The 23,210-nt window shown below is 48.2% G+C and overlaps 1 protein-coding gene across 1 annotated transcript; it reads left to right on the plus strand.

Moving 5' to 3' along the window:
• The first annotated feature begins 7,921 nt into the window (after positions 1-7,921).
• LOC103913536 (cytochrome P450 3A29-like) lies at positions 7,922-21,355 on the plus strand. Its single transcript, XM_009320034.1, has 13 exons — positions 7,922-8,027; positions 9,052-9,145; positions 10,273-10,325; positions 11,681-11,780; positions 12,202-12,315; positions 12,919-13,007; positions 13,611-13,759; positions 14,265-14,392; positions 14,736-14,820; positions 15,811-15,971; positions 16,185-16,411; positions 17,883-18,045; positions 20,205-21,355. Exons 1-13 carry the CDS (start codon positions 7,960-7,962, stop codon positions 20,298-20,300), a joined length of 1,527 nt encoding a protein of 508 aa, XP_009318309.1. The 5' UTR covers positions 7,922-7,959; the 3' UTR covers positions 20,301-21,355.
• The last annotated feature ends 1,855 nt before the right edge of the window (positions 21,356-23,210 follow it).

Below are 23,210 nucleotides of genomic sequence, written 5' to 3' on the forward strand. Positions count from 1 at the left end.
GGGAAAGATTCAAACTGCTAAGGAAAGAGCTCGTATTCTCCTGTTCCTGAAAGGGATATTATAAATAATGCAATGTTGTATAAATACAGGCAGCCCTCTGCGGCTGGTAGCTTGTAATAACCCAGAGGTATCGATGTACCCATTTTGAAGATGAAAATCCTCAAGCCATAGAATTTCGTGAGCGAGACATTATTCTGCAAAATTGCCGTAAGATGCAGAAATGCTTTTTTGAGGTCATTCGGCTCCGAAGCGTATCATCCTCCCGCTTCCAGCCCTTGCTCTTCTCAGGACGCATTTCCTCCGCACGCGTTTTTATGGTTAGGAGTGAAGCATGGGCATAAACACGGGAGTGGATGGGAAATCTGCCACGGCATTTGTAGCCTAAACAATACCAGAGAAAACAGATTGGCTTCCCGCCCTGCCCTGAACAGCACAAGCAATGGCTCGACTGAATCGAGTAATCTGGGCTTTCATTACTGACCCTTTTCCTGCTATTTGTCTCATTTGTTTCCTCTTCTTCCCCCTGCGTTTTTGCTCCAGGGCTATTTATTTTTCTCCTTGCTCCTTTTATTTTCATTTTTTTAAGCCTGCTTCTTGTTTTTATTTTTTTTTTCTCCTCCTCTTGCCTCGCCAGTTATTTTCATTTCAAACCTGTGTTTCCCACAAAATCAAAAGGAACTTTATCTGAACACACGTTTTTGTTGGGTTTTCATTCACTTCCACTGTGCCCCAGGAAAAGGAGTCCTTTTGCTTTGCTGCCTTGTTTCCTTGGAAATGCAGGGCACGTCCCTCTAAGCCAAGGCAACCTGGCCGCTGCCTTCCCAGGCCGGTAGAGACCTTCATTAGGTAGGCAATCGGCATGTTCATCACCGTTCGTTAACAAGTTAGGATAATCCTAAGTCAGATGAGTCTGACATGTGAAGTCATTCTGTGAAGTTTTACAAGTCAAATTTCTCGCCAGCGCGGAAGCCGGTGAAGTCATTTGCACAATCAGAGAATCTGCACCTACGTATGGAGAAACAAGCAAACTGCAAACTGTCGGTGCCGAACGGTGACGATAACGCGTCAGAGGAGGAAGCGACCAATGCCCATGATGTCATTCAAAGGAACTTCCCTGCATTGTGCAACTTCTAGGGGGTTCAGTGCACCGTTCATGCTGATCTGGCTCAGATATGCACCCTAGCAAAGCAACAGTGCACACAGCGGCGAAGCCGTGGGCTTGTTGTTTTTCACCTTGATCCTGGATAATCTGAGTTCGTGCAAATCTTTGCACTTTGTGCACTAAACAGATGATGCAGGTAAGGCTAAAAGGCAAGTCTGAAAAAACATGTGTAATATAGCCTGGGGCCTCATGCCAAGAGTGATAAAATGCCTTACAAACACAGGTGACTTCACCACAGCCCTGTCAAATTGGAAAGGATTAATATCCCTCTTTTGGTAGAAGGGAATTGAGGCATAGGCCAACTTTGCCTGTGGGACCAAGCCACAGTTTGTGTGACTGCTATCAGTGTGCCCAAGTGGCCTCAACTGCAAATGTCCTCAGCACAGGGCGAAGAAAACACATCTTTCTTACAAAACAGCAGGATGAGTTATTTTTGGGTCTCTATAAATTGTCTGTTTTCAGCACTATCATTCATACCCTACCAGGGGAACATGACTGACCTAATTAGAGTCTAATTCCAACAGTACAAGACTCAACTTGTAAATACAAACTCTTTTTTTTAAATTTTGATTTATTTTTTATGTATGTACAAGTGCATCTGATTGGTCTAAACACCCCAGAGGTGGGGGGCAGGGGAGGAGCAGGGCAGTAGGAGTCATCAGAGAAGCTGAACTATAGAAAATTTGGGATGAAGCAGGGCAAATTTCCAGAGTGATTTATGAGACTGTGACTTAATCTGCTGGGAGACTGGATCCTCTGGGATTAAACCTCACGTAACCTGATGGAAATTAAGAAATGTTTTAACCCCCACCACGGAAAGGACTGGCAGAGGAAGGATTCAGCATTTCAATCGTCCATCCAGCAAAAACCATCCAGTGTGACAGATGAAGACACTTTGATTGATCCATAGCTCTCTCTGCACCACAGAAGAAATTAAAGAGGTGAGAAAATGATGCTCATTTTCAATGAAGCCCATTTCATGAAGCAAGTAAGGGTTAATCCAACCAGCCAAAAGCCTGGCTTTAGTTGCTATAGAAAATCCTCCCAGTGAGGTTGAGTGAGAAACCTCCAGCCATACCTGCTGGGTTTCTCGGGAGGGACTGTGCCCAGACGTTCTCGGGATGACTCACATCCAGCACCCACTGATAAGGAGCCCACAATGCTAAATTAATCAGGAGCCAAATAGCTTCATCCCTGCCCTTAGTCCATGTGCTGGATGCACCCTGGAAAAAACAACCACAGGCCAGGCACCGGTGCTGCCGGAGACAGAAGCGATGGGCCAAACTCTGCCCTTGGGCAGTGATGCCGCTCTGAGCGCCGGGTCTGGCCCAGCAGAGATCCTGGCTCTAAAATGAATCACATCCACTGGGCTGTTTTTAACATGTGTCCTCGTGAGATAGGGTGGGTTTGGAGATAAAGGGATCGCGGTAGAAAGGGCTGTATGTCGCGTGTTTAAAGACGATGTCTTCAGGGCTGTGTCATGGGTTTTGGTTTTTCTCTGGCTTGACTTCTGATTTGGAAGTGGCTTGGCAGAAATTGAGGTCATTGCAAATGTGGCAATGCCACTTCACTTTCTGGAAAGCACTGGCCGCTTCATCAAGTAAGCCCGAGCTACCAGCTGGGAGGTCTCAAAAGACAGAGAAGTTCTTCTCTGGTACAACATGAGACGGGCAAAGGAGAGGCTGTCCTTGGAGGAGCCGGTGTCCAAGTGCGCACAGCACTGCCCCCTCCGTGCTTTCTGTAATTGGTTTTATGCTGTAACACTGGCTGTGGTTTATATTTTTCCATCCTTGCTTGGAAATTATAGAGGAGTGAAAGGGAGATGGGTTTCAGCTGTCGATGCTTCAGGACCATTCAGCAGCGTTGCTGGATGAAAGGAGCAACATGGTGTTTTTGCTCTGCAGAGGTCTCAGAAATACCCAGGCATGAAGTGCTCTGTGGTTTTGGGCTCGGTGAGAATGAAGGCAGGAACCAGTGCCAGCCCTCGGTCATTCCCTGGCTGCTGGAGCTCTTCTAGGAAGTCGTACATCTGGTGCTTTCCCATTTAGTCCTTTCAAGAGGCTTATTTGAGAGCAAGGTTTGTAAGGAAGAGCCAGAAATAAACAGCTCGTGATCCCATTTGTGGGATGAGAGGATCAAAACAAGAGAATTGTTAAAGATGGGACAATCAGTGAATAAAAGCCTGGTTTTTAACAAGGCTGACATTTTGGTATGTCCATTAGAAGACCGTTGTCTGTTACAATGTGAATTTTTCCATAGCATGTGGAGGAAAGGAAAACCTTTGGGTCTACAATACAGCCACTAAAGAAAAAGCTTGAGATGTAGCAGAGGACGTGTCTCCTGGGGGTGGTCTTCTACCTGTTGGTCTGTGTCCACGCAGGACTTCTCTCTCCTTGGTCTCTTTCAGTCCCGCCAACCAGACGGTGGTAAAATCCCCTCTCCTCTGGGGACGACTCTGCAGTTTAATAGTTTATGTACCTCTGCCTCTCAAGGAGTTTTTACAAGCAGAAGGGGTTTTCGTTTGTCAGCCCTGGTCCTCTGAAGTTCTGCATGAGGTTTAATACCATCTTCTATGCCCCATCAATTCAGTCGTCATTTCCCTGGTTGCCCTAAGATGCATTGTCCCATTTTTACAGCTGTGACACTACCAGTGACTACGGCCAGTTATCACAGCTCAAATCACCTTGTTTGTATCAACCATGGTGACCATCAGCTTTTGAATCCCCACATATCTACTTTGCTTTGCCACCTGTCCTCTCTCGGCGTAGAGGAGAGGAATGCAGGGTGCTGGCCACAGTGGAAAGGCGCTGTGCTCCGGGATGACAGTAACACAAACGCAGGTAGAGTATCTGATGCATGAAAGCCAAGCACCCTGGCACTGCTGCGATGAGGAGTGGTAGATAGCATGCGAGTTAATATTGAACCAGGGTTGTTGCCAGGGTGGTGTGAGAGGAGCAAACACTCCAGGAGCCACCACGGTGCGATGGACCACGTGGTGGCCAGCAGACGAGCGTGGGAGGCATGCAGGGTCATGGCTTTGGTGGTGTCAAGGACCACTACAGGAGACCTTGCCATGGGGGAAGCAGGGGTCACACTGAGTCAATCCTCCTCGCCAGTATAAGAATATATATAGTCTTTTTATAGCACTGTGCACATCACCAGGAATCCCGCAAGCCTCTTTAGGGTCCTTGGGTTTTCTTACTAATGGGGAAAGCAACAGCACTGTGTTGGTCTCAGCACGAAGGACGATGTCAGAGGGGCTGAGGCCACGTCTGCTCATGACCCCCAGGAGGAAGTTCCTTTTGGATTACTCTGGGTCAGATAATTAGACAGATTATCTGTCTATTTATAGACAGATAATTAACCCTGGAAACATCACTAGGGCTGTAAACCATCTCTGTCTTCTCATATATAATGGTGCCTGTAGCCCGGTGCACTGAAGAGGCTGCTGGCCGTTGATGTGACTCTTACTGATGGGTTTAACAGCTCTCACAGAGACGTTTCATATTAAATAAGTTATTATCTGAAATGGGGGGGGGGGAAGTGACAATTTTGTGAAACAGGTGAAATTAGAAGCAGCATTGATGTCAACTCGCAGTCTGCTACTGCTGCTATTTTTCATTTGTTTTAGCACATCTGCTGCATGAGCAGTGTGGGGAGCACCCGTCGCTTCCCCTTTCAGTACTGCAGGACATTTTTTCAAGGTCACCAGCCTTGGACAGATGAGAGCTGTGTAGGGACCCCAACCCAAACTTGGGCAACTTTCTTCCCTTCTCTCAGACAAGGTGCTGGGATGCCGCAGCAGCCTCACCTGCAGCACTGTTGTGTGGTTTTCTTGCCCACAATGCTAAAACCCTTTAAATGTTGCCAGGAAACATGTTCTGGAGAACCTTCCCCTCTGCTTTATCCCTCCTGGGTGCCATTTCAGTGATACTCACATTAAAACAATAGCCTCAGTAAGTACACACTCTACCATTGCATTTGGTCCAAAGGGCTGCGTAAGTATAAAAGCATCGCTTTAATACCTCCATTTTGTATAAAAGTATGTGATGCTGAGTGTTCAGGATTGCCCCACCTGCAGCTCTGACCTGTGGTTGCAATTTTCGTTGGGAGGTGGAATTTTTATCAACTGATCTTCTCAAATCTGTGGAGCCAGGGAGACAACAGCACTCTGAGAGACATGCGGGAAAAAAGCCAACCCCAAAACAAAACAAAAATCAGGTAAATAAGGAGTTTGCAGAAGTTCTGCAGCCATGAGCGTAACCGGCGGATGTGGCTCTTGTCGGGGACGCTGCAGAGCCCGGCTGTGGGAGCCCTGCGCAGTAACATCCTCGCCGCCAGCCATCAGGGTTTCCCCTCCTGAGCGTTCGTCCCTGAAGGGTCACGGGGAGGTTAGGAGAGCGTGTCGCTGCTGGGGAGAGAAGTGGTCCTGATGTGAAATGGGTCAGGGGGATGGTGTCACTGTCGTCCCCCCCCCCACCGGCTGCATGATGGAGCACCATGGGTTTGATGAGGCCCTGCATCTTGTCTTCTCCTTAGAGTGTCACCTCTAGATCAGCAGATTGCTCTCACTCAAACCTATTTTGGACAAACGAGCAATTTCCTTGCATGTGAAGTTGCTGCACAGTTTATTTACTTCTTTTTGAGGTAGCTAACATCCTTGTTCTCCTCTGAAGTCTGGCTTTGCCTCAGTTTCTGTCTGAGAGAGAAGAAAATACTGATCCGTAAACCTGCTTCCCACTGAGAAATCACAACGGCTGTTACAAGAGGTTATTGGAAAATCAAAGGGTTTGTGCGAGGGAAGAAATGCAGCTAATCCTGGCCAGGGGGTTGCTGCCCTGGCACCTGGTTTCTCCTCCCACCTCTCATCGCAGTTCTTGATGCCATTCTGGTATGGGACCCTGTGAGGGGGAGAACTGGCCTTTGGATGCAATGCTAAAGGATATCTCCCAGGGTATGGTTGCTTCAAGGTGTCTTATAAGGGGGAGACGCCATAAAATGGAGAATAAGGTTCCCGCCGCAGCCCTCAGCCACAGCACGCTGCCGGGTTTCAGCTCTTCAGTGCAGCCTGGGGAAGCAGGAATCAGGCACATGCCTCCATAAACCAGCTAATAGACTCCTGTCAGCCCCTGATTACATGAATCATGGAGCACATCGTGGGCATGCAAAGCTGGGGATGTCTGAGATGTTGTCCTACCAAAAATGGCAGTGCTGCTGCTTGGTTCTTCTACGTGGGTGTGGAGGTGACCTCTGGACCTGCTGGTGGCTCAGCACCCGCTGCATGTGTTTTATGAGGCAAAATAAATATTCGGGCAGAGGCAAAGAACGCTGCTGGCCTCTGGGCACGGCCACACGCAATCTGCCTGCGCTGACTGGCAGATAATTGCAAAAGCACTTGGGTTTCTTCAAGGCTGAGTGTGCCCAAGGCAGAAGAGCGATGCCTGGTGCAGGGGAGTACGGTGCATGTGGGCTTCTCATCTAGGGCTCGTCTCCCCTTAGCCATGTGGGTCTGCCGGTGGGCTCAGGGGACACGGGGAAGGGGACTGCGCTGGACTGCACAGAATAGGAGACTCATGGTCCTTCCCAGTGTGATGGGGGCAAAGGAGACCACGTTCTGACCCATCCCCACAGCCACCCACCAGCACAGAGAGTTTGCATACCTGGAGCTAAACTGGCCAGAGGCTCCACTGCACAGTCTGCCCGTATGCATAATGCATTTTCCCCATTCCTCTGGTAGAAAGCAGCTGGTTCCATGTGTGTGTCTGGGGGACACTGAGCTGCCTAAAGCCAAATAACAAAAGACATCTTGTGCAACCCCACGCCTGAGAGCAAACAGAAAGTCAGGAGCAGAAGTGGAATGGAAACCCATCCCAAAATGCCATGGCTGGGGAGCGTTGGCGCTGGCTGACCTCCTTGTGAGCGCAGTGCTCAGCGTGCCAGCGGATTGCTCAGTCCTCAACCACCTCCTGCATGGATGCCTATGCCCTGGTCGCTTCCTGGGGCTTGAGCCATGGGCAGGCAAGTCAACAAAGCCACCAAGCTGTGCAGTGGGACGTCAAGAGAAACTCCCATCGGCTCAAGTGCACACACAGGTTGTGCTCCTCACCAAGTCTGAGGTCCAGAGGGCTCTGCCTGAGGATGACAGACCCCTTTCAGTCCTGGGCAAGTGTTTCCCAGCAGGTCTGTCTCCTCCAGCCCCTTCTCTCCTGGGCCCTAAATAGGAGGTGCGGGAGGACAAAATAAAAGGGGATGGGAGCGGGGAGGCACGAGGGAAGGTATATGGTGATCTGGGCAGCCAGAAACCCCCCAGGAGCTGGGTCGGGGAACAGTGGCAGTTCCTGGGCCCTCCCAATTATACCCCTCAATAAAAGCAATGAAGCCAGCAAAAGCAAGACTGGACAGGGTAAGGGGGAGCAAGTCTGCTTCAGCATCGCTGCTGCTGCAGGAACAGCCAGGGGGTCCCCCTCAGGCCCACATGAACCTCGTGGCTTTCGTGTGAGAGGCAGGAAGAAAGGGTTAAGGAAGTTCATGCCCTTTGCTACCTTTTCCCCTTGTAAAAACTGTCCTTTCAACAGTTTCAAATCTCAAGACATGTGGCGCTGGGCATCTTATTGACATCTCAATCCAGGGAGAAACCTGCCCAAGGGTTAAAGTTTGAGCAATGGAGCAAACAAGACAACTCCTCCTTTGCCGTCATGAGGGCATGGCTGTGGCTAAAGGCCGGGGAAAAAAAAATTATAAACCAAAGCTGCGGCTTCACAGGAGACGGGTGCTCCCAGGACAGGCTGGAAGACACAATGGTTCTGCCAAACTTTTCTTTTGTCACTTGGCTGCTTCTCATCGTTTTCCTTAGCCTTCTGCTCCTGTAAGTAGAGGCTGGTCCCCCAGGGTGACCAGGGTGGAGGAGAAGCCTGTGCCTGCAGCTGGGGAGGGGCTGGGGCAATCACCCTTGGTATGAAGTGCCCAAGTACATGAATTAGTGTTAAAAAAACCTGATCCTCAGTCTTCCTGTGCTACCTTCAAGGCAGAGGCAACGGCTGATAAAGGGGGGCTGCAGGGCTCCCCTGCGCCCTCCCAGTGCCAGCTGGAAGGGAAGGAGGAAACTGGGCTGGGTGGGGAGGGAAATAAAAAGGAACTTCTTGATTTTTTTTGCTTTTCTCAGCAGATCCAAAAGGAGAAGTAACTTCCGTGCTTTTAACCGCAGCAAGCTCTGGCTGGCTGCAAAGTGGACAGGGTGTCCCTGGCTGGGCTGGGCTCTGAGAGCTGGGAGGCAGGGCAGTGGGTGATGTCCATGTCTGCCCGTGTGCTTGTGCCAGCAGAAGCCCCTGTTTAAATAGTTATGTTGACAAAATTGCCCTTTTGCTTATGTCACTCAGGGGAGCTATAGTGAGCTATACAGGCAAAAACTTAATTTTGCTATTATAATTTATGTCCCTGCTCAGCTGCTGTGCTGCTGTGGCTCTACCACCTGAGCATCACAGTAGGTCTTTGCAAAGACAAACACAGGGGCAGGTCTCAGCTTGAGAACTTAATCCCTCTGAGACCTCTCTTCAGCCACCTGAGGCACAGATCTCTGATCTGGAGAAATAAGTGAGGCCCCTGAATAAAGACCTGAGGTGCCCAGGTATGCTGTGTTTGCCTAGGCTGGGCTACAGCTCCTTTCAGCCCTTGTCTTGTATCAAAATGTACCCTGAATTATCTTGTACCCCAAGTGATCCTGCATTTATTGCAGGAAGAGGGTATCCTCTGCAGGTCTGCTGCTGCCGCTCCATAGTTTCAGCTTTCTCTGGGTGGCAGGAACTGGCTATTTAAGCTGTTCGCTGTACTCAGGATGAAGAACCTTCTCTTTTCATTGCATAAATGTATCTCACATGCTCTTTGCTTGGCAGCTATGGGATATGGCCCTTCCAGGCCTTCAAGAAGCTGGGCATTCCCGGGCCACGGCCTCTGCCATTTTTAGGAACTCTCCTGGAGTACCGGCACGTGAGTACCGGCAGCTGCTGCTCCGTAGCTGCCTGAGATTCTTACTTGTAGCTGGTGCTGCTTTTCCCATCCTTTGAGCATCTCTTTCCTCTGCCCTTGATTCAGTCGGGTGGAAATGATGCTTTCAGGTAGGAAGTTCTTTGGACACACAGAGAACGCAAAAATTACTTTAGAGTCTGGTTGACCTGAATGAGGTGTGCTGCGTTTTTCAACTATTTTGTAATTTAAGTTATTAATTTCTCCCCGGATTTCTACCTGCTCCCCAGCAGCTGAAGATCTGCTGGAAACAAAGAAAAAAATAAATTAGAGAGGTGCTTAAGACTGCTAATTTCTGAGAACTGCATGTTTCTTTGTGCTTTGTGTCATCCCCATGAAGAGGCTGAATTAGCCCCAGCAATGCCCCATCTAGCCACTTGCTGTTGGGCCAGCCTGAGACTAAGCCAGGTGAATAGATTTCTAAATAAAACTCAAATATTATCAAGTTACCAAACCTTACCAAATAACTAGGTAGTAGCTGGTCCCAGGTAACTGACTGTAAATGCAGAACACAATTTATTGCTTCAGTGAAAGAGGTGTTTTAGCTTGTGTTTTCTGGGCTTACAGCATGCATGTGGTCTCCCACTAATGGTTTAGTTGATGCATGGTGAGTGTTATGTGTCCCATAAGTTTCATCCTTACATGTAACATCAGTTAAAACCTTAATGGAAACAAAGCAAAACAAAAAAGCCATCATCACTCCGGTTGAGTAACTGCAGTGGAAGATCTCATGAGGACAAGGCAGAAGCAGCTCTAACTTGTTGAGCTGAAGATGAAAGGACACCCTGGGATCTAGTTCTGCCTGCTGACTCTGCTCACGCCAAAACTGTGTACCCTCTCATTCCTTGTCTTCATTACATTTTTAGCTCAGGTTGGCTAGTGGAAGTTGAAAGTGTTGGGTTTTTTTTCTCTCTCTCTGCTCTCTTTTCTCCCTCCAGTGCAAATGTCCCCTAAGCTCTTAAGAGCTACCATGCATCCCCCAACCTCTGCCACTTACAATGGGTCTGTGGGATGCACTGCACTGCCAGCTGTGACCTGCTTTGATCACTCTTCGCTGGCAAACGGTTCATTTCTCCTTTCTTCTTTTGCAGGGAATCACGAATTTTGATTGGATGTGCTTTGAAAAGTATGGCAAAATCTGGGGGTGAGTTTCTTTCTGCAGAACGAAACTGCCTGTTTGGGGTGCTCCGCGGCCCCAAAATAGAATGGAAAAAAGTATGATGCCACCATGTCTCAGCACTGTAATTCCAGCAGTGACAGCTTGGGTCACGGAGAAAATCCAGGTTCACCACCGGCAAAGCCTCCAGCCATCTCTCCAAGGCTTTTCTCCTGCTGGGATTTCAGTACGGTGCAGGGCTGGGATGACGGCGGCCGGTCTGGAGGGTCATTTGTTTGCATAAGCTTTGAAAATAACCTTTTTTTCTTTTTCCCTTTGGGAGCATTAAAAACAAAACAGCAGTGTTAGTGACCTCGGGGCCAGGAAAGCTTGCACCACAGAGCACCCAGGGAGCTCCCCTTGTCCTCCAACACCCGCCAAATCATCACGGCCATACCTTTATCTCTTAGCTCCAGATGCATCAGTGAGGGAAGGCACCAATCATTTCCCAACCATGCAGCCTGCCCAGAAAACTCCACTGCTTGGTGTCAAACTGAGCCTCATGCCTTTGAAGCTGCTCTTCTGTCTGTCTTGAGCAGAAAACGAGCTGCAGGCTGCCGCAATGTTTTTCATCTTGCTCCCTGCCTCTCCCAGAGCCGAGGCACGAGCTACCTTTCAACCTGCCTCCCCGCTTCCTGCACAGCGCTGGTTTTGTGCAGGGGCCTCTTATCATGCTTCTCTTGGGAACCTCTCAAACTGAAGCAAAATTGTTGCACAAAAAAAATCCTAGGAGGCTTCATGAAACCTAGCACATTTTTTGAAAGATTAAATGTTCTCAAGCCTCTTGAAGATGGCAGCTTCCCTCGGCTGTGGCCCAAGGCTTCCTGCCCTTTAGCCCACACCACGGCTTTTAAGTTTTTCTGTCTCTGTTGATTGGAAAATGGAGGAGACAGACGAGTTTTTCCCCTCTCATTGCCTCATAGGCCACGCAGAGAAATCTCTTTACCCCACAGGTAGGCTATTCGGTGTGGATTTATTGACTCCAGCTACCAGTTGTGGAAACAGAGCTCAGACAGCCCAAGTGCAGGGGATCAATGTCATGGCAAAAGCTGCCTTTTATCTAAACCCACACTGCTTTGGCAACACTTTAATACCACAGACGACTGCTAGAAATGCTCATGCTGTCTCTGTTTGGCACTTTCTTTCCCTTTCTCCTGTTTTACTACATAATAAAACAGTTTCAGCCTCATCCCTTTGGCTGTTTTGTCAGAGGGGACTCAGCTGGCCCAAACCCTCTGGGCTCCAATAGTCAATGTGCATGGCTCTGGCCACAGACAAAGCAGGCTGCTTTTGCTCCGACTGACCGTGAGCGATGGACTGACTGTGGGTTTCTCTTGGCTTAGGATTTTTGATGGCAGGCAGCCTGTGCTGATCGTTTTGGACCTCATCCTCATCAAAAACATCCTGGTGAAAGAGTGCTATACGGTTTTTACCAATCGCCGGGTACGTATCTAGTCCTGTGCTTTCCTCTCCAGTACAGAGTGCATGGAGCAAGAAAGAAATTGTTTCTTCTTGGTCTCTGTTCTCTTTGAGCCCTTCAGCAAGTAGTTGCTCTCCGTTGTGTCCCAGTTTATTGATGGTACCAACAACAAAACTAGGGAGGTGTAGAGGCCACTGTGGCTGGGACGTGGGGACATCAGCCTGGATGTACCCTAGGACCGATGTCATTTATGACTCTTACGCTTTTATTTCCATTTCTGTTGTTTGCTAGTTGAGGTAGACCTGATAGGACTTCAGGGGCCAAGTCAATACTTCATGGTGGGGGTTTTTTCTGACATTGCTGTCACGTTGAAGGGGGTTGGAAACCTTCACCCATCTCCATGTATAACCGTGTCCCTTTTGCTGTAAAATTCTCCTTGTGCAGAACTCCAGTCTGAACGGGATCCTGGAGTCGGCCATCAGCGTGGCTGAAGATGAGAAGTGGAAAAGGATTCGCACTGTGCTCTCTCCAACCTTCACCAGCGGGAAGCTGAAGGAGGTAAAGCAGAGGCCACTGGTACTTTGCATCAATAGCTGGAGGAGGACCGGGCCATTGCCGAGTACAAACCTTCCCCTCAAATGGGAAAGTCACCCCATTTGTCAAGACCACATTCATTAGCACCTGTGTTGTTCGGTGCAGTTCAGCAACACGGTGGCTGTCTACCATAATGGGGAGGGAGTCAGGAGAAGGGTATGGGGGATGAAATGTCACACAAGGTATTGCAAGCTGAGGCTGTTGGCCCTATGACCTGTATTTTCTTCTTGCTAAGCGCATCACTCAGACCATGGGTGCCCATTTTCCATGCACTTGGAAGCCATGTTCACTCCCAGCTGGAGTGGAGGCTTAGCTGGAATGGGAGCTGCGTGTGGATTTTGGGAGGAGAACCTTGCTCAATTATAGAGCTCAGATGAGCTCTGTGGACTGGTTATTAAGATGAGAGAAAGCCATGTCTGAGGCCTGGCAATGATACCTTCCCCATGCCTGCCCTTCCTCAACAAGGCAAAGACTGGGCAAGTTGCAGAGGGCAGTGTGGAGTTGCCCAGCCTTGTTTGGTGGAGGTGAAAGAGTCAACAGTGCCTTCTGCTTTGGTTTTCCTTTCAGATGTTCCCTATCATTAACCACTATGGTGAAAAATTAGTGAAGAACATTGAGAAGAAAGTGGCTAATGATGAGTTCATTACCATGAAGGAGTAAGTAACTGTGTGGGGCTGACAGGAAAGAGTTTGTATTCAGTGTGGGGAAGGGGCTATTTTGGAGAGCCTTTTCCATCCTGCAGCATAGATCCCTTGTCAGCTATGGAGGCAAATCCCATAGTGGTCATGGGCATGGTATGTTCCTCTGCAGTGGGCTTGCTGTGCTCTGTTCAGACGGGGTGGCTGTGCTCTATTCCCCGTTTCGTTTCTCTGGGGATGTATTTTGAGGAAGGAGTAGGGCCATTCCAGAAGCCCTGCAAGATATGGTATTTTTTAATGCCATTTTTACAATCTCTTTTACAGACGGAAATCAGAATACAGTCTTTGTTACCCAGGACTGCAGTGCTTTCCAACTGCAGCCTAGGTTTTTGACACTGAGAAAAATTGGGGGATGAATGCAACTGGGGAAACTTGGAAAAGTATAATGCCAGTTACTGCCAAATCAGGACAGGACCTACTATGTTAGGACTCTGCACTGAGTCCTTGATTAAAAGAGATTCCCTCTCAAGGGATTCCCTATCAAGGATTGTTCCTAGAAGGGCTCTTATTTACTACCCTGGTTGGGTTCATCCCATTCACTCTCTCTTCTTCTCTACCTAGCATTTTTGGAGCCTACAGCATGGATGTGGTGGCCAGCACTTCTTTCAGTGTGAATATTGACTCCATGAGCAACCCCAATGACCCCTTTGTCACCAACATTAAGGAATTTCTCAACTTCAGTTTCCTAAACCCCGTGTTCATACTCTCAGGTATGACACAGCTCATCTCACACAGCCCTGAATCGATGTCAGAGGTGGTGACCACCTCCATTTCCTGGTAGCTCCCTTAGTAGCTCTGAGTCCTCTTTGCCATGTGGGAGATGCTTAGCGCTTTGCAGGATTAGATTCACCCTAGCAGGTCTGTAGAAACATGTAAACAGGGAATCCACAGTCAAGATTTGTATAACCCATGTGGGTCTTTGCAGCATCCTCCTACAAGCAGAGACCCTGTTTACAGAGACGCAATGGAGAGCTTCTCTGTCACAGACACCTGCACTTACTGTGGCGTTGTGGCCATACAGTGATATATGGAGGAGATTCTCAAGTGCTATTGCATGCCAGCCATGGTTAGGTAAAAAGAGAGCTGAAGAAAACAAAAACCAATTTTTTTGGGTCAGGGTCCAGATTTACCCCTCTCCTTTCTATGCTTTGTGCCAGTTTTTAGTTTCTTGGGCCCCTTTGAGCTAAAACATATCGTTCTCATCTCTCCTTTTAGTGTTGTTCCCTTTTGTTATCCCAGTGCTGGAAAAGATGAATGTGACAATATTTTCCTCAAAGGCCATGGACTTCTTCAAGGGCGTCTTCATAAAAATGAAGAAGGAACGGGAAAAGGGCAGCAGCACGGTGAGTCCAGCCCAGGTGGCCTCTTCTCTTCACTGTGCTGTCCTTCTGAATGCAGGAGGGACTTGGTAGCATCTTCAGAAGCTGTGGTGTGTTGCCTACTCTCCATAACAGCTCCCAGCTCATCAAACCTGGGGAGGGCCAGAAGCATGCCCCACCTGGGCTTCCATGTGGAGAAAGTATCTGTGTTCACAGAGGGTCTCTAGTCTGAACCTCAACATGCATTGAAGCCATGAGACTGCTGGTGGGGCTGCAAATGGAGCAGGTGTCTCAGCAAGGAGCTTGTGCTAGACAAGGTTTGCCTCCTCCCCACCCACGTCTTCTGACTGCCTTTGTTTCTCCACAGGACCGGGTTGATTTCCTGCAACTCATGGTTGACTCGCAGTGCTCACATGACAGCTCCAAGTCTGCTGAGACTGACTCATACAAATGTATGTCTTGAGATCTGTCCTCCTCTCAGCAGAAAGCACGGTAGTTCCTCGTGCGGTTAAAGGAAGGAAGTAGGAGAGGATTTTAGGCATTAATCCTACGCGAGATTCAAGGTCTCAGTAGTTGGGCCGTAATGATGTTTATCACATATCAGCCATATTTTATTATATCCCATTTCCTGGGATAAATCCTGAGGTCTGTTTGTGCAACAAAGAGCAAACAGAGTGAATATCTCCTTACTCCCATTTCTTATTTTATCTTCTCTGAAAGCCAACAAAGTTGGCTGTATTTCATAAAGCACACAAAGCACATATGCTGCACGTACCTTGCTCATCTGTGAGCTCATCTCTGTTCCTCATCCTAGGTAAACTGTTAGATTTAGAAAATAATGGCTCAGCCAAGGCATAGGCCCAGTCCATCAACCTCAGTCAAGGCAGGACGCTCGTAAACTTTTGAGGTGCCAGGACAGGGTATTTGTACGGCACCCTGCACTGCAGGCTGCATCCTGGCAGCGCCTGGACACTACTGCAGTACCAGCGTTAAATCCTGTATTTTCCTTATTAACAATGCCACATTATGCTCAGGGCTACTAATCCCTCAGCAGCACAAGGCTCACCTCGTGGCTTAGAGGAGCTGCTGGACATCTCTTCATCTCTGATTTTTCCTGGCATGTGCCCCTATTTTTTTTGGCCCAGGAGCATGGTCCCAGAAGATAGCAGAGACTTTCTGAATCAGGCTCAGGCTGCACATACCCTGATTCTGCTCTTAAAGAAAGCAACGTAACACTGCTGATTTTGACAGCAGTTTTCTGGCTGTACAACAGTGCCAGACCCACCCCTTTGTGGTACCAGAGGGTTAGCTGGATGTTTCCTTTACCAGCTGTTAAGAATTATGAATAGCGTTACCTAGATTGACGAGTGGGATCCTGAATTCCCAAGGGTTAATCACTGTAGTTTTCAGCTTCTTGCATGTGCTTTTATGCCTCTTTTCAGCATTAAGTGATGAGGAGATTCTGGCCCAGGCTCTTATCTTCATCTTTGCTGGTTATGAGACCACCAGCTCCACCCTCAGCTACATATCATATAACCTGGCCACCCACCCTGACGTGCAGCAGCGACTTCAGGATGAGATCGATGCAAACCTGCCCAACAAGGTAAAGGAAGGTGGGGAGATGCTGGTGTTGTTCCACCTGTGCCTTGTAGACCCTCAGCCAAAAGCCAGGTTGGAAACAAAACAGAGTGGAGGAGGTGCTGGCACTGAGATTTCCCCTCCTCTGGTCTCTGATGCCTGAAGGGGAAGTGTTGGGGGGGTGTTGGGGTGGGGAGTGAAGTCCCGTGTTCATAGCCATCCTGATTCCTCTCCCCAGGCTACTCCCACATACAACGCCATCAAGCAGATGGAGTACCTCGATATGGTGGTGAACGAATCCCTCCGGCTCTACCCCCCTGGGAGCCGGCTTGAGAGGATCTGCAAGAAGGCGGTGGAGCTCAATGGTGTGACTATTCCAAAGGGCATGGTAGTCATGATCCCAGCCTACGTGCTACATCGTGACCCGGAGTACTGGCCGGAGCCAGAGGAGTTCAGGCCTGAGAGGTGAGGGACAGGCAGGGGGAATAGCTGCACGCTCAACCTCAGCCCTGGGAGTGGAAATGGCAGGGAAAGTGGGGAATACATGATTATAACATTTAAATTAGGCATTTATCATTGTCTGACATCTAGTCCCAGCATTACCGTGAGGGGAGTTTTATGATCTACATCCATAAACTGTGCATGGAATTTAATTAACTGCATTGAAGGGAGCAACAGTGAGAGCAGCTCCCAGCAGCTGTAACACTGAGGGGTTTATGGCCAGATATTAAAACAAGAGCCATTGGGTGACTGGCACAATGCCGTGCAAATCAGCAGTGGAAGGGCAAAGACAGGTAGGAAATAAAACTTAATTTTCAACTCAAGTTATGAAAAAATCCTTGCTCAGGAGTCTCTGTCAGACCCTGCGAAATGAGGCAATAGCCCAAGGCAGACCCAGGAGACCCTGGGCCTGCCAGTCTTCAGGTGGCACAAAGACACTGAGGGCTGGTCCAGAGAGAGCAGAACCAGATCTGTGCCTTTGCATCAGGAGTTGAAATGCCCCTGGAAGCTAACCACAGTGTGGAGATGTGATTGACTTTTGAGACAAAACGTGGCAGCAGTATCAGGCAGAAGTTAGGGAGGGAGATGGGTGCTGCTGAAATCCCCTATGGACCCCTATGGTCACCTCGTGTTGAATGCAGAAGGAACCACTCAAATGGGAGTACTCTGGCAATGGGCATGTTACACCAGTTGCTCCAGTAGCTGCATCCTTACTCCAGTTGACAAACTGGGCATGGGTAGCTGGACAGGAGCTCTTTAGGGATCACTTGCCTTGCTGGGAGTTCATCAGAGCTATGTGCTGGTGTCTCAGTAGCGAGATACTTCACTGCTGACTTAGCATGGCTGAGGTTTGTACCTGGACCTCAGGCACCGGGAATGAAAAGCTTTCTGACATGAAAACTGACTGATCACTAAGCAGTATTACTGAAACTGCTCAGTGGCAAATTTCTCTGTGAAACTGATTGTTCTTCCCTGTTTTTCATGATGAGGAGAGGAATGGCTGGCATGTCTCAAAAGCAACCCTCCCTTTTGTCACACAAGGGGAGAACGTCTTTGTGTTTGCTCAGTCCTTTGATCTAAAGGGAAGACGTGAAGCTGTAGACCTCTGTGGTTTAGGGTTGGAAATCCGGGTTTAGTTTTTGAGCTGAGAGGGAGTTCTGAGAAAAGTGTAGCTGTGAAATCCATTAGCATATTTCAGGTATTCCCTGTTCACCTGATGCATCTGGAGACACACAGCCAACTCCAAGCAGCAGGATAAAAGCAGCGGCATAAGGTTTCTATTGAGACAGAAATAAGGGACTTAGCTGGGTTCTTCTAATACATACAGAAACACAAAAAGCTTTTGCCTTCGCAGACCTCTCATCACTTCAGATCTGAAAGCTGACATATCCTGGAACAGTAGCTCTTTCTAACTTTTTTTTTTTTTTGTAAACAGGTTCAGTAAAGAGAGCAAAGACTCTATTGACCCCTACACCTTCCTGCCATTTGGGGCTGGCCCCAGGAACTGCATAGGAATGAGGTTTGCTCTCCTCATCATGAAAGTAGCTATAGTTGTCCTGTTGCAAAACTTCTCATTCAGAACCTGCAAAGACACTCTGGTGAGGATATGGGATGATGTGTTTTATTACCTGCCCTTTAGTCCCACTGAGATGGTCCTGTGCGCTCTCTTGCCTACATCTCAGGACAAATGGGGAACAGTCTCACATGCACATTAAATACCTCTCTTCCCCAAGGAGTTCAGAGACCACTGAACCTTGCCTGTAGACTTGAGTTTTACTACTTCACACAGAGATCAGGGAGGAAGATTTCACTGTGGATTAGAGAGGCATATGGGAATAACTGTATTTAAATCTTCTCAGTTAATTTAAATGGTTTACCACAAGTTACTGATACATTTTTTTAAGCCTCTACAGAAGCAAATTTAATGTTGGTGGAATATGTCAGGCTGAAATCCCCAAAGTCCTCTGCGTCTCTTTGGGTGTACCTAAGTTGTAGGGTGCTCGCTCCCCCATGGTGCACTGCCAGTCTGCCCTGACCCGGCTTAGGAAGACCCTGCTCCAGCGAGCAGAAAGGGAATATCCCCCCAGCCCGCTCCAAAGCTGCGCTTTGCCGCACAAACATGTTTATTCTCTGTGAGAGATCCCAAGACACCAAAACTCATCTCTTACGGGCCACCAGGCAGTCTCTAAAGGCTAACAATTTTCAAGCAAGCGCAATCTGAGCTAAATTTGAATTGGCGACCCTCTCCCCCTTTGAAGCTAGGCAGGATCCCTCCAGGTTTTGGTTTTGCCCGGCATCCCAGCGAATGCCGCATGCGGTACTGATGGGACAGGCCCTGCAAGATGGGGCTGTTTGACATAAAGTAAATGCGATGGCTGTTGGAAAGTGTATGTCAAGCAAGCCCTCCTGAAAACATGGCAACTCCCTGAGACTCAGAGGCCGGTAGCACTATGTTTGGTGTTAGTTTCCAGCCCCGACCCTGCTCTCTGCACTGACTGCTGCAAAAGCCTGTGCCATTAATACATTTCGTTCATGAGGCGAGCTTGGGAAACCAGAGCAGAGGGGGCAGCAAGTGTACTCAAAGGACATTTCTTGTAAGAAACAGAAAAATCCTTATTAAATTGTTACTTGGCATGGGTGCTCGGCTGGAATCTCTGCAGATTCAGATTGCAACTCAACTAGTAACCTGGAGGTGAAAGACTGTAATAGTCCATTAACAATGCAGTGACCTATCCACCCTCCCCCGAGTCTAATGACATTTTTCTAGTCCTCTGCAATCCATAAAATTGATTCTTTTTATAACTTCCTTTAATTAAAAGGAGACAAGTTAAATATGTATTGTATTATTGGTGCCCATAAGTTTATGGGGCTCTTTCAGCCCTTTTTTCTACAGAAGATGTCATGTACGTGAGATAAGAGCAGGAGGGAAAAATTCATGCCAGAACATCCCTTTGGAATATGTATATGGAAGCTGCAGCCTCCTCTCACTCCTCCACTGATGGCACATTGGGCTCCAAGCCACATTGTTTAAATTTCCCGAAACAAAGCTTACTGGGATATGGGGATTTTAATGTAGCTTGTTGGGCTGGGGGTGTATCACCTTTGTCCTGATGGGGAGAAGGAGAGCCGGGATACGAGCAGCATCAAATTGATGGGGGAGACTTGGTAAAACTCTCTTCCCTCCCCTGTAAGATGACTCTTTCCAACACCCACTTTAAATGTTCTTTTTATTGAGATTTCCAGCCTACCCATGGGAGCCTCTCGCTTTTCTGTGTGAGGATGCTTTTTCTTTGGTATTCAATCTGAGCAGCAATCTTAGTTTCGTTCTTCCCAGAGAGGTTATTGCTTCTCCAGCTCCCATTACGATCTAGCTCCCCTTAGCGCTGACACACTTCAGCATTAAACAAAATGGCACTGCGTGCCCCTCCTTAGCTGCAGCTCCCCAGGTGGATTTTGGCTGCTTTTCCCTCCATGTGCAGCCTGTTGATCAGTGCACTGAGCTCTCCCTACCATGCCATGTGAAAGCCAGAATTCACTAACCAGTTTACTCAAGAGCTGAGGGCTATTAAACCCTAGCTCGTAGCTGTTTTGCATGAGCAATAGTGATGGTCCTGCTATAAGTACACCTGTAAGTTAGGAAATGCGTTGAAAACAAGGGGTGGCTGAGATGTATGTGGGCTGTAGGGGTCCTGTCAGTGTCATGACTGTCCTTTTTCCCAGCTTAATGGCTATTTTGGTTTTTTGCCTCCTGCTCTAGATCCCGCTGGTTCTGGACACAAAAGGTTTCATGCAACCAAAGAAGCCCATCGTCCTGAAGATGGTCCCCAGAGCCCATGCTGATCTGGAGAAGTGAAGGAAGCAGGAACAGATCAGAGACTGTTGTTTGATGGTGCCTCCTCTAACTCTTGAGAGGAGACCCAGGTTGATGTGTGTGCTGTAGAAATGTCAGTGGTGCAACCCCCCATTTCACAACAGGGCTTGAGGGGTTTGGCCCAGCATAAATACATGAGCATTATCCTAATGAACACGAGCCCCAGGTCCTGCTGTCCCTGATCACAATAGGCATTTTGCAAGACCATTTGCACTCAAATTATTTGGGCATTTTTTTCTCTCCCTCTGAAGAGGTACTTTTCTAAGCAATTTGATTCCAGACACTGTCAGTCTCTTCTGGCAGTGTAATTCAAATCAAGATAGGGAGAGCAAATTGCACATAGTTAAGTAATGCTACCATTGCTCCTGTTCCTACTGCCTGCTGGGTGACTCTGTATGTCTTCTGGTTCTATTCTTGTGGGAATGCAGAGTTGTCCAGGGCTATTTCCTCAGCTGTGTGCTATGACCCTGACAAGTGTTAAAGTGGTCACATCCTTGTAGGAATGAATGCCTGCGGCAAATTTTCTGATGCTGATTTATTTAGATTTTCTTATGGTTTTAGATGGCTTTTGCATGATTCAGATTGCAGATGAGTTAACTGGAGGAGGCCAGAGATAAGCAGTTACCCCTAATGACTGGAGATTTGCAGAATGGGAGAGAAGTGCCCTGCCCGTTTGCTTATTTTACCACGGGCGTGCAGCCATCTCCCATAGAAGGGATTGTCAACACAGGCACCATCTATACTGCCGTCATAACACCTTTTAATCTCTGATTTATATTAGGCCATTGTAAGACCAGCTTAACTGAATTAATAATGATGCAGGGTGCAGCACTGAGAGCCTTCAGATGTCCTGGAGAACCCTAGTCTGGAAGAAAGGTGTTGCCTTTGGCTATTGAGAGCCGGGAAGTCTTGCTAGACTTTGTCATTTTTGTAGATTCTAGAAGACCTGTATGCTCACATTTCATATTATTCCTCCAGAAACTGCTACTGGAGGGCTAAATGCAATAAAAAGCTCACTTTTACCTCTTCTGTAACCAGCTGATGCCAGTCTCTGATTCTGTTCTTTCCTCTATACACAAGTGAATCCATCTGTAGGTCTCATAAGCCATTGGCCAGACAACGATGTGGTCTCATCACCTCTCCCAGCTGGGCTTCCTCACTTCTTTGGTGGGATTCTCAAAGGAATTCCCTCTGCCTCAAAAATCAGTGCCACAGAGTGGAGATAGAAGTCCTGTCTTGCAGTTCATTCTTCCACTGTCACCTTGTAGCACCACAAATTACTGAGGGCGCAGCCTTGCTAGTCTCAGCCAGCATTTGTCTTTCTGTGAAAGCAGAGGGCTTTGATTCCAGCATCTGCTCCATGCTGCAACCAGCTGACCTCATGCAGGGTGTAAAGTGCTCTCCATGCTCTCTCCTAAACACCTCACGCACCTGCTTCAGTGTACCCTTCCACGGGAGGATGTCTTCTGCTTCCAAGCTGTCAAATTTCAGCGCTGGGTGAAATACTTGCATGTGCATATGTATCTAACCCGGTCACTACCATGTATAATGCTGCTTGCATTCCTAGAGGATGAAAACTCATCATATCCTGAATGAATCCAAGGCGTTACCCCATGTGTACCATCAGTAGTAAGAACTGCTTCTGGAGATGCGGCGTTTAAGATATCCCAGTCCAAAATAAATAGCTGAGCAGAGCCATTGATGGTGTGAGGTGTTTTCCATTGCGAAATTGGGCTGAGGAACTTTAGTCACCAGACAGCAGGTTTTATATTTCTTTTGTATTCTTAGATAGATAGACAGATATATTCTTTTTGTATTTCCTTTCTATATTTTTGAGGAATTGAGTAGAAAACCCCAAAAGAGACATAATAACCTTTCTGCAGTAGATTAAACTCCCCTGTGAAAGACACCCTTGCCTGGAAACGTAAGGGGAAGAGTAAGACTGCTTCTCTAGAGAGTCACCAATGAGCTGGGTGAGAGGGTTAGAAAATTCCGAGCAGCTCGGGCAGCCACGGCTTCCCCTTCTGCCTTCGTAATCTGCAGCAGTGCAGCTCCCTTCAGCCACCAATGTACAAAAGCGACAATTTGTCTTCATTTTCAGCTGTTACTGTCCTTTTTTTAAAGCCATGGCACTGTGTTTGACTGTGATGGCACATCTCAGGGGAGAACAACAAAATATAGAAGCAGTCAGAGCCCTGGAGAACAAACAGCCGAAAAGTGCCTGCACCGTCACAGCGGTTCACAAAAAGGGGCATGGAAAATCCTCAGGTCTCTGCCTTGAGAGGTGACCGAGAAGATGAGGGTGACAAAGTCACACACAGTGTCACAGGTCAGGGATGAATTAATAACCTTGCTGGAGCAAAGGCCATAGCTTGCCCGGTTGGCAGCGAGGGAAGGGTTTTGCCTCCTCGCTCCATGCCTGTGGTGGAATTAATCACTCACATGCAAATGTCAACACTATGGAAAACATCCTTCAGGATAATCTCTCTCACAAAGCTGCTTAACATTTTGGTAATATACAGTTCACTTGCAGGTGTCAAAGGATTTCAGCCTCTCTCATCTCTGTTCAAAGGCGTCTTCACCTGCTGGCATCCCGTGCCGATGAAGCGGGTGAGCAGGCTGCTGCGACCGGCAGCACCGACGTACCCGCGGAGAGACCGACCGGCGAACGCACAGCACCGCTTTATCTCCCGGCACCTGCGCGGGATTCTGGCAAGGGACAAAATGATGCTGAGGCATGCCAAATCTCGTCTTCATTTCACTGAATTCGGTCGTGCTTAAGAGCACAACCCCTTAAGTGCACACTTTTGCCGGTTCCCACTTGTCTTAGAGGGAGGTTTGCCATCAGATTTTGGCTTTGTGGAGTAGCTGGGGGTGACCTTGCAGTGGGGA

This window comes from Pygoscelis adeliae, unplaced genomic scaffold, assembly GCF_000699105.1.
Source record: "Pygoscelis adeliae isolate BGI_AS28 unplaced genomic scaffold, ASM69910v1 Scaffold242, whole genome shotgun sequence".
Classification (NCBI taxonomy): Eukaryota; Metazoa; Chordata; class Aves; order Sphenisciformes; family Spheniscidae; genus Pygoscelis; species Pygoscelis adeliae.